Genomic DNA, 11,374 nt, shown 5'->3' with positions numbered 1-11,374 from the left:
AAAACACATGTAAGATGTTCCTGAGATTCAAAATGCTGGAGGAACAAAGTGTTCTCCTAAAAATTTGAAAGTGGCAAAATGTTGGTCCGATATAGTCAAATAAACTTGGTATGTTTTATTTTCTTTTAACTCTTTAAGAGCAAGTGAGAATGTTAAACCGGCAAGAAAATTCAATATTAATGATTTGAATCGCTTTGTCAGTCAGTTCTCATCGCAGACAAACTCTTCAGGGAAAGTTCCCCTCCTGTCCAGTAAAACATTTCCTGTCAGATTCCAAAAGGGATTCCACAATCATTCTTTCGGGAGCCTTTAACCTGAGGCTGGGGAGTGAAGGAGTGTCCAGGGTGAATGTTTCCTGCTGGGATCATCACTTGACTGGTTTAAGGGGGTGGTGGAGGTAAAATGAAGCTTCCTGATTCACTGAGCCGCTGTCATTCAGTAACACAAACTCCGGGGTGACCTGAGTCTCGCTGCAATTGATGTGATTGGATTTTTCAATGCAAACTTGATTTGTTCTCTGAACTTGCGTTGAGTGACCATGTAAATAAAAGTGTTGGTGCAGCAATTTAAATTGAGCAGCATATTTCCAACATCTTCTAATACATATACAACATTGCTAAGGGAAAATATTCCTATAACTTTAACATATACAAATTTTATGACATTGATTGACCACAACAGTATGAAGGTGCCAGGTATGGCGAAGAGTAAAATTATAGACTTCCTTCTGTTTTCAATCTCTGGGTCTTTGTTATTTTCTCTGTTAAATTGAGTCCTCAGTCCCTTACGGACTTGAGTGCTTCGTAATATGTATCTGACTGTCAGAGTGTTGATCAGCAGAATTAAAACAAATGGCAGCAATGGATTCATAACTTGATCAAACCATTGAAACCCAACCCATCGAGGATCATAAAACGTGCGTACCATTGTTTGGCAGCCCCAGGGCACGTTTTGGAATATAAATATCGGTGTAAATGTAAAGTAGAAGGGAACGTTTTTTAAGAAGAGTAAAATGCTTGCTGTTGTTAAAATGGCAGCTGCAGTTTTCCCAGTGCAATACTTTGTCTTCAGGTTCTGGCAACAAATTGCCACAAACCGATCAAATGAGAATGCGACGGTGAACCAGACAGAACAGTCCCTCACTGCACCCGTTAAAACAACATGAGAAGAACACACAGGGGTGATGTACAGAAAACTCACAGGAAAATAATAATGATTGATGTAGTTCAGTATGATGCCAATGATAATGACCAGCAGATCTGTTGCTCCCATGGCGATGAGGTAACAAGTAGTGCAGAATGAGAGGCCGCACTGTCTCCGGGACAGGATCAGAATTCCGAGTAAATTCACTGTAAAAACAACAGACGGGAAAATATACCCAATTACGAATTACATGTTATTATTTGATGCGCTACGGAAAGGTTTGTCACAGCAAAAGGGTGGGGGTTCGGCATCCTCAGAGTTCAAAAATCGACAAACTCTGTACGTGAAACAAACACATTTACAGTTAGCGTCAACTGCCAATTTAAGGGACTTGTTTTCAGCATCACACACACAGTCACTCCCATGTGGCAACTTGATGACTTAATCTTTTTGAAAATATTGGATCTCTGACTAAAACCGCTTGACCGATCTAACGGTGGAAGGTCACATTTTTACCAATGAACTTGTCTTACATGAAGACACCAAGTCTTACAATCAGAAACATCATTCATCCGAACACCCGGTTATCCAATCCTATTTGAGTTACTGGGATTAGACGATGGATGGATTTGGAACACACATCACTATTACTGTAATCCACACAGATAACTATTGGGAGGGATTCTGACTGAGAGGCATTCAGTCATAATCCCACAGAGGGTAGTTTCACACCATTGACTCCCCAGCAGGACTACTATTGCAACTAAACTTTGTAATCATCAGTATCAGTGGTCAGGTCCTTAACTAGATAGAGATGGAAACGAAAACAGGATACAGCTGGTGCACAGAACACATTCTCCTCGGCGATATATTCTCTACTGGGCCGACGAAACAGGAAGATTTAAACATTCTGAATAAACCGTGGGGATCCGTTTATCAAAAGCTTCACCCACAGCATCAGGCAGATGGTGGGTGCCAACATCCTGTATGATTGATCCTGGTGAGGATCAGAATACACACGGATCTAAACATGCCTGTTGGTTTTGACTACATGGCCCAAGATTAGTTCCAATGCATTGAAAGGAGTGTTACTCTCCAGCTTCGGATCCAATGAGCTAATAAATCTTGATGAATCTGATTTCTCACAGGATCAGACCTCCACCTGGGATCAGTAACTGCCTTGCACACTCCCTGCTGGATTAATGACACACACTCAGAACCCCCTTAGCATCAATCCCACTGAACAGAATTACAAGTCTGTATGGAATCAGAAGCCCTCAGGATCAAGAAAGCCACTGGTGTCAGAGCTCGCTGCATCAACAGATTCCTGATCAGAGACAGACTGACACTCAGCACCAACTCTCCCGCTCAGCATCTGCACTTTTACAGGAACAAATTCCATAGAACCATAGAAAATTACAGCTCAGAAACAGGCCCTTTGGCCCTTCTTGTCTGTGCTGAACCTTTTTTCTGCCTAGTCCCACTGACCTGCACCTGGACCATATCCCTCCACACCCCTCTCATCTATGAACTCATCCAAGTTTTTTTTTCTTAAATGTTAAAGTGACTCCACCTTTACCACTTTATCCGGCAGCTCATTCCACACTCCCGCCACTCTCTGCAAGAAGAAGTCCCCCCCCCGCAACCGCCAATATTCCCTTTCAACTTTTCTCCTTTCACCCTTAACCCATGCCCTCTGTTTCTGTTTCTCCCCTAGCCTCAGTGGAAAAAGCCTGCTATCTATACCCATCAAAATCTTATACACCTCTATCAAACCTCCCCTCATTCTTCTACGCTCCAGGGAATAAAGTCCTAACCTATTCAATCTCTCTGTGTAACTCAGCTTCTCAAGTCCCGACAACATCCTTGTGAACCTTCTCTGCACTCTTTCAACCTTATTTACATCCTTCCTGTAACTAGGTGACCAAAACTGTACACAATACTCTAAATTAGGCCTCACCAATGCCTTATATAACTTTACCATAACACTCCATGTGTTTAAATAAGACATAAGAATTGGATTCACTCAGGATCAGTTTGCACAGCTCATCATACACTCCCTTCATCATAAATCGCCTCTATTATTGAAACATACGCTGTTAGTAATCCTGGCACCACAGAAGCAACATGGTCAATAACATCAGTAAATCATTCAGCTTAGACATTACATCACACAAGAAGCAACCCAATAACAGGCCACCCTCCTTTAAGGTCAGTTTTTCTTCAAACCAACTCAGTAACTCTTGAGTTACAGATCAATAGTTTGAAATTGGCTGAGATCCCCCGCACTTTTAATGAGCGTGACCCCAAACACCGGTTCAGCCAGTATGGGAATTGGTCCTCACAACTCATATCTGAGATGCATTCCAGGATTCAACGTTCAGTCTTAGGTAGGAAACCTCTTCTGCCATGTTTGGAGATAGCGCTCTCTGTCTCTCTCTCTCTCTCTCTCCAGCGATATTCTCTGCATTTTCCAGTGATACAGTTATCTGAAAGATCTTTGTTAGATCGAGGTTGGGTTTTCTCAATAATGTGTTTTGAGATTTCATCCTGTTAATTCCAATGAATCTAGAAACATATCGTTTATGGGTGAACAAATTCGGAGTGCTCTGAAATGTTTCGCAAGCCAGTCAAATAACCATTGACAGATTATCCAGTGATACTTTGTTAAAACGGTATTTTTAGGGTAAATATAGGGCTTCAGATCATAGGTAAAATGAAGTCTACCAAATCCTTAAACGTCCTAAAGTCAAAGGCACCTGGACAGGTCAAAGTGTTCATCAGGCGACTGAGACCCCACATGCCATCAGCATGGTTACATTTTGCTTGTCATATCGCTGAATATTAAGAGCAAGAGAGAAAAAAAACACTGCCTGTACTCTGCTTATTGGGTGTCATATTCTATGCTGATATCATCGGCTTAATTTCACAAAGAAAGACACTTTATATTAATTCCTGAAGAGAATTACACACCTTGATGTTGAAGTTTGTCCATAGGGAAGAAAAAAATTATTTTAACTTTTCGTGTCCTGAATGTAATGATTTCAATGAAGCCAGTTTTCCATCACCAATACCCTCTATTTACACAGTGAATGTGTTTCTGCATTTGCAGCTCCAGTTTACAATTCAAATCCCCGAGAACTACACTGTGAGGCTCTTGCAGAGACTGCAGTTATTAAACTGCTGCTGCTCCATCCCTATTGAGGAGCCCCTGCTTGCTCAGTAGGGGAACCTGAACACCAAGAGCCCACACTGAGAACTATGACCATTCCTCATATCCACACTGGACATCATAACACCACCATATCATCAGCATATCTTTGGAAAGCAGCAAATGCTGCTTCATGTTTATAAAAGCTGGAACAATTGAAAGAACTAAAAGACAGTCAATCAATCTCAGTGGTGGAATAATTAGAACAAACATATAATAAACATTGAGAACATGACAGACAGCATCAGCAGACATTCCAAAAGTATCTGTGTAGTTATCGATAAATAATAATCAGTCATTGTAGATTAGATTTGCAAAAATCATGTCAAGAAGTTTGCTTTTATTTCCAAAGGCCGATCTGGTCTGTAACATAACAATCCCATTCTAATATCAGTTCAAAACATTTAACTGGCAAACAGCACAATGAATATTATGCTTGTTAGAGAAAAAACATGGATGAAAAGAGAATTTTATCAGATATACCGAATATGGGAGATGGTTTTCCACAAGCATCACTGCCATGTTCTCTGCCCTTGATCATGTCCATATGCAAAATGAAATCAGTTTATAAAAAGACAACTTCCAAATTTCGAGTTGAGAGAATAGAGAGGAATTATATCTGCACCCAACAGCCGCAATGAACAAACGTGTACAGTTGACAAATCGAGGGTAAGTTCATTTAGGCATCACGAAGAATCAGATGCTGCATCTTAATGGAAGGAATATATTCAGAATAATCTATTAAAAATATGAGTCTGAATGGGGATTATAAATTAAGCTGTACAAATTCACACATCAGTTAAAATCACAAAAACAAAATAACAGGGCTGACGGCAATAAAGATAAAGGACTGTGTGAAAGTGAAATCAAAAGCGTGTTGTCAGATGTAAAGAAGACAACATTAGAATTGGAGGTGTAGTGAGCCTCGAGCCTGCTCCACCTTCTAAAGATCATAGCTGATCTTTTCATGGACTCAGCTCCATCACTCAGCACAATAACCCTTATTTCATTTACTGTTCAAAAATTTAATACGCACTTGCCTTAAAACTATTCATTGGGGTAGACTCAACTGTTTCACTGAGCAGGGAATTCCACAGATTCGTAACCCATTGTGTGAAGAAGTTCCTCCTCAGATCAGTCCTAAATGCAACCCCCCCCCCCTTATTTTGAGGCCATGGTGGCTATTCCTAGATTCGCCTGCCAATGGAAACAGCTTCCCTGCCTCTATCTTAACATTTTCCTTCATAATCTTATATGTTTCTGTAAGATCTCCTTCATTCTTCTGAATTCCCATGAGTATAGTCCCAGTCTTCTCAGTCTCTGCTCATAATCCAACACTCTCAACTTCGGGTTCCAACTAGTGAATCTCCTCTGCAACCCCTCCAGTGATAGTATATCCTTTATCAAGTAAGAGGGAACTCTGTACATGTTACTCTAGTTGTGGCCTCATAAGCACCTTATACAGCTGCAAAATAACCTTCTTTTAAAAAGGAAATCTCCATCCCTCTAGCAATGAAGGACAAAAATCCATTTACCTTATTAATTACCTGCTGCACTTGCAAACCATTTGTTTTTTGTGATTCATGCACAAGGACACATAGGTTCCTCTGCAGAGCAGCGTGCTGCAATATTTTCTCATTCAAATAGTAGTCCACTTTGCTATTATTCCCACCAATTCTTTTCTGAATGACAGGAACTAGTTCGTCTGTGATTGCGATAGAACAGTTATTTACAATTTAGAACAGTATGCAAACATTTTGCCTTTCATCATGGAGAATTTCTTCAAAAATAAAACAGCAAAATGCATTCTGTCTCACAATGTTAAAAACACTTAAACAACTCCATGGATCAAAAAATAAATCTCTCACCAAGAAGGAACAAAACAGAAAAGAAATTTGCTTTTCATTTCATTTTCTGTCTCACAATCCCAAAAAAAGCTTAAACAATTCTATGAATACAAAAATCCCTCACCAAGAAGGAATGAAACAGAAAACAAACCCGTTTTTAATTCCATTGATTAATACACACAGTCTGTTCAATATTTTGTGAACACATAACCCCATATATGCATGATCATTATAGTTAGATATTTCACTCGGTTTTGGAAAGGACACTGCCTGCGATTATACTCAACAATTCACCAGAAATCCTGGTTACTGGAATGTGGTCATCCAATCTGGTTTACAAATCACATTCAGTAGAATTCGGTGCAGTTCCCTGAATACACACTCACTGGAGTCAGAAATACCGCTCGAGTTAATGACACACACAATTTGTGACTTTTTTTTCCGACTCATTCGTTACTTTTGATGTTAAAAAAAACTTCATTCAGTTCCGAGTTACCCTTACTAAATAATGCAGAAATTGAAATAAATCACTAATTTCGAAAAGTGGTGAATTGCAAAACACGGATTTTAGCCGTTGTGGAATTGGGATAAAAACGCAGAGACCATTTAATGCATTCCTATGAACAAGAACAAAGTAAATTACAGTGCAGGGACAGGTACTTCAGCCCCCCAAGCCTACACCAACCATGCTGCCCAACTTACCCAAAACTGCCCACCCTCCTGGAGACCACATCCCTCTATTCCCAAACTATCTGTGTATTTGTCAAGACACCCTTTAAAAGTCACAACCGTATCCGCTTCCACTACTCCCCTGGCAACGAGTTCCAGGCACTCAATACTCCCTGTGTAAAAAAAATCCACCTCCAACATGTTTCTTAAACGTTTCCACTTGCACCTTAAACCTGTGCTCCTTAGTAATTGGCTCTTCCAATCTGGGAAAAAAAACTTCTGATTATCCACTTTGGCCGTGCCTCTCAGAATCTTGTAGATTTCTATCTGGTCGCCCCTCAACCTTCGTCGTTCCACTGAAAACAAACCAAGTTTCTCCAAGCTGCCTGATAGCTAATGCCCTCCATACTGGGCAATATCCTGGTAAATCTTTTCTGTACCCTCTCCAAAGTCTCCACCTCTTTCTGGTAGTGTGACAACCAGAATTGAACACTATATTCCAAATGTGGCCTAACTAAGGTTCTATAAAGCTGCAGCATGACTTGCCAATTCTTAAACTCAATGCTCTAGCCGATGAAGGAAAGCATGCTGTATGACTTCTTAACTACCTTCTCCACCTGTATTGTCACTTTCTGTGATCTGTGTACCTGTACACCCAGATCCCTTTGCCTATCAATACTCTGAAGGGTTCTATCATTTACTGTATATTTCCTATCTTTATTAGTTCTCCCAAAATGCATGACTTCACATGTTTGTGAAGCAGATATCAATAGTGATGGTGTAGCTACACAACGTGAGTCACGGTAAAGCTACAAAACACGATTCATATATAATTGATGGTTGTAACCACTTACCAGGAACACCAAGTACAGCAAGGAAGATATACCATATTCTCTCCATCAATTCAATTGATTCCATTATTTCCAGCATGTCGAGATGTGTCCTTCGAGTTCCAGTTAATATGTATGTTTTAAACCCTGTGATGGTACATTCCCAAAGCCATTCATTTATAGCCCACAGAATCCCCTCTGGGTATTGCAGTTACCACATTGAGATTTGTTTTCAATTAAACAAACAGATGACGACATGAGGTTCAGATCTACACGATGTTTGTTTCAGAGAGGGGGCAGCCACTGTACAAACGGTGCATTCTCCTGAAAACCATTTAAATAATTTAATCGCAAAAGCTGCATTGACCCAACAACGGATCGGTCCAAGCAAACACCATAAAAGGTCATTTGTCCATGTATTTCCTTTCAATAATACATTTCAATGCACTGTGCTTATTCAGTAATTACTTTCCAAACGTAATACTTTCTGTCAGGACAGTGTCATTGTATTAGTAGATTTGATCACTTTAATGCTGGGCATCCAGCAAAATGATTGTAGTGAGTCATTAATTAATTCATGGAGCTTTGCTAATAGAAGAAATCATTCTGTGTGTGTGTTTGTGGGCATGTGTGTGTGTGCGTGTGTGTGTGTTTGTGGGCATGTGTGTGCGTGCAAGTCTGTGTGTCTGTTTGTGCGTATGTGTGTTTGTGTGTGCGTGTTTGTGAGTGTGTGTGTTTGTGGGCAAGTGTGTGTGTGTGTGTGTGCAAGTCCGTGTGTCTGTGTGTGCATGTGTGCATGTTTGTGTGTGTGTTTGTTTGTGTGTGTGCGTGTGTGTGTGTGTGTGTGTATGTGGTGAGAGAAAATAATTTGGTTGTGTCTATGAAACAAACCAGCAACAATTATAGTGATCGATGGAGTCCATTAATGACATCTGGTTGTCAGGTTACAAAGGAAAGTAATTACTAGATAAGTATAGGGTGGCGCAGAAATGTATGCAGTGGTTAGAATTAGGGAAAATAATGATTCTAATGTGGATTGGGACATCTACAATCCAATCGGTAACAAGTGTCATGAGTTCCAAAAGTGTTCAGGAACATTTTCTGTGGCTGTGTATTTCTTGCTCAATAAAAAATGGACTTTTGATCTGAATTCTTGAAATGAAGTGGGTCAGTTTGATAATTTCCCAATGGGGAATCCCAGTGATCATAGTGTCATAAGTGATTGAAAAGTAAATAAATGAAGCATTTACAATATCGAGTAAGATTACTTATCTGGGTGAACAACAATTTCAATGTGGTAAGAACTTTTTGGGACGAAAAATAAGTGTTAAAGGTCGGCAGGTTTTTTTTTGCTGATCAGAAATATTCCTCCTCTACTTTGACTCTGAACATTTGAGGCATATTGTCCCAAAACGGGGAGCTAGTGCGAAACCCCATTACTTCTGGGATGCAAAGGAGGGTGCATTTTAGTTCAAGGAATTGTTTTTAATGCAGCAGATGTCTTCTGGAAAGTGACACTAACAATCAAGCTAAATAAAGCAAGTTTATGGGAAAGATGTAAATGGTAATCTGCAATGCATCAACAGAGGGTGAATAGAATATGAGGAAAATAAGAACGTAACATAAGAATGTAAGGACTAGGAGCAGGAGTAGGCTATTGGCCCCCTCGAGCTTGCTCCATCATTCTGTAAGGTCATGGCTGATCTTTTCATTGGACTCAGCTCCACTTACCTGCCTGCTCAAGATGATCTTTAATTCCTTTACTGTTGAAAAAAAAACTCCTTGCCTTAAAGACATTCAATGTGGTACTCTCAACCTCTTCACTGGGCAGGAAATTCCTCAGATTCACAATGCTTTGTGTGAAGAAGTCGTTCATTAACTCAGTCCTAAATCTGCTCGCCCTTATTCAGAGCCATGCCTCCCTCGTTGTAGTTTTGCCTACCGGTGGAAACAGCTTTCCTCCTTCTATCTTGCCCATGCTCTTCATGATATTATATGTTTCTATAAGACCTTCCCTCATTCTTCCAAATTCCAGTGAGTATAGGCCCAATCTACCCAGTCTCCCCTTAAAAGGTAACCCCTCAACTGCAGAATCAATCAAGTGAATCTCCTCTGTTCCCCCAAATATGAAGCTATTATAAATGAAATGTTAAATTGTGTTTCAAGGTAGGCATAGAAAAAGTAACGTAAAAGCGGCAATGGTGCGGGGGGAGGTGATTCATAGCAAAAGGGTATGAATTATTCCTGAACAGGGTTAGGGGGAAGCGGGAATTTGAATAATAATTTACCCGAGACGTTACAAAAACAAGAAATTCTCTTCAATCTACAGTGAAAACAAGGATATTTAGGAGCAATATTTCATAAGGGGGACACACTCATTAGACTGCTGGCAGTTAGCTGTGATGGAGCCAAGATTAGAACACAGGATAAGAGAACTTTCTGTTCAGAAAGGGGAGTTTCCAAGTGCAGAGGCACTCGCCATGATTCCCTCAGTTCAGTCAGATGTAGTGTCAGAATACCGGAGTATTTTAATCATTACACCTTGAATAAATTTACACCGTTCAAAACTCTTGTAAGGATAATTCCAGGGTTTATAAATCAGTTGTTTTGCCATCTCAACAAATTATACTTTGCCATGGAACTGGTATTCATATTGACAGTTGCGGGTCTGCTAACCTGGACAGCGTGGATTGTTTCTGGAATAATCATATTGAAATAACTTGCTCGGTTTCCATTTGGGGGACATTGTATTAATGTTATTAACTGAGTGATTCAGGAGTACAAAATGCATTTGAGACTGAAGCTCCATGGACTTGTGAAAAATAAGCGTTTGTAATGAAATGAACATCATGAATAGACATTTGTCTGATAAAACAGGGAATCAAAGCAAAGAAACGCTCAGAATATACGGATACTACCAGGAACACAGTGAGAATCTTCAAACAACATCGGAGAAATGTTGCTGGAATTGGCACTAATGTGACAATGAAGGTGAAGTTTAATGTGGAAATTATATTGTTCTAGCAATAAAATGGAGAAAAGCTTGTAGAAATATATGGAGATGCGGGAAGAGAATGATTGGTATTTATGTTTACAAAATATTAAAAGTTGCAGGAGAGGTGCAGGAACTGATCATGAAATATACCATATCGTGGGCGTATTCACAACAACAACAACAAGAAGGTGACTTTGATCTTGTTTGAGACATTTCCAGGTATCATCTGGACTGCTGCGCACAGTGCTGGTGACCACATTTTAGGAAGAATGGGAAGGTGTTAGAAATTGTCTTGAGTTTCGTTGGAGAAATTCGATCCAACATTGTAAATCTTTAGCTATGAAGATAATTTTGAGTATTCTGAAGAGGGAAGGGAGGAAATTTGTGATAGTTATTGAAAAGTCACAAGGGACATGGACAGATGGAGATAACTTATTTTCTCCCGTTGGGGAAGGATCAAACATCAATGGGGACAGATGTGAGTGATAGGAAAAAGCAGCGGAACTGAGATGTACAGAGAATAATTTATCTGAATGTAGTGGCTCAAGCTGTTGGAATTAGCTTCAATTGATGTGTTAAATGATTGGTCAATTGTCTGATTTGACGTTGTCACGTCTATTGGGATAGAGTGAAAAGTTTTGTTTCCTGCGTGCTACACCGACAAAGCATATCGTCCATA

The 11,374-nt window shown here is 39.9% G+C and overlaps 1 protein-coding gene across 1 annotated transcript; it reads right to left on the bottom strand.

Annotated features, from left to right (window-relative positions):
- Window positions 1-435: 435 nt before the first annotated feature.
- LOC145337411 (putative G-protein coupled receptor 139) lies at window positions 436-7,800 on the bottom strand. The gene is made up of 2 exons (XM_080182186.1): window positions 7,725-7,800; window positions 436-1,349 (listed from the first exon to the last, which is right to left on the bottom strand). Exons 1-2 carry the CDS (start codon window positions 7,798-7,800, stop codon window positions 436-438), a joined length of 990 nt encoding a protein of 329 aa, XP_080038312.1.
- Window positions 7,801-11,374: the final 3,574 nt, after the last annotated feature.

Source organism: Carcharhinus amblyrhynchos, unplaced genomic scaffold (genome assembly GCF_965287045.1).
Source record: "Carcharhinus amblyrhynchos unplaced genomic scaffold, sCarAmb.v2.hapA scaffold_48, whole genome shotgun sequence".
Taxonomy (NCBI): Eukaryota; Metazoa; Chordata; class Chondrichthyes; order Carcharhiniformes; family Carcharhinidae; genus Carcharhinus; species Carcharhinus amblyrhynchos.
Note: the sequence above shows the minus strand (reverse complement) of the source record. Positions and strands in the feature narration are given on the sequence as shown.

Coding starts and splice junctions, on each gene's coding strand:
- LOC145337411 (XM_080182186.1), bottom strand. CDS start 7,800: ATGCTGGAAATAATGGAATCAATTGAATTGATGGAGAGAATATGGTAT. Junction 1,350..7,724: donor TGCTGTACTTGGTGTTCCTG/GTAAGTGGTTAC, acceptor TTGTTTTTACAG/TGAATTTACTCGGAATTCTG.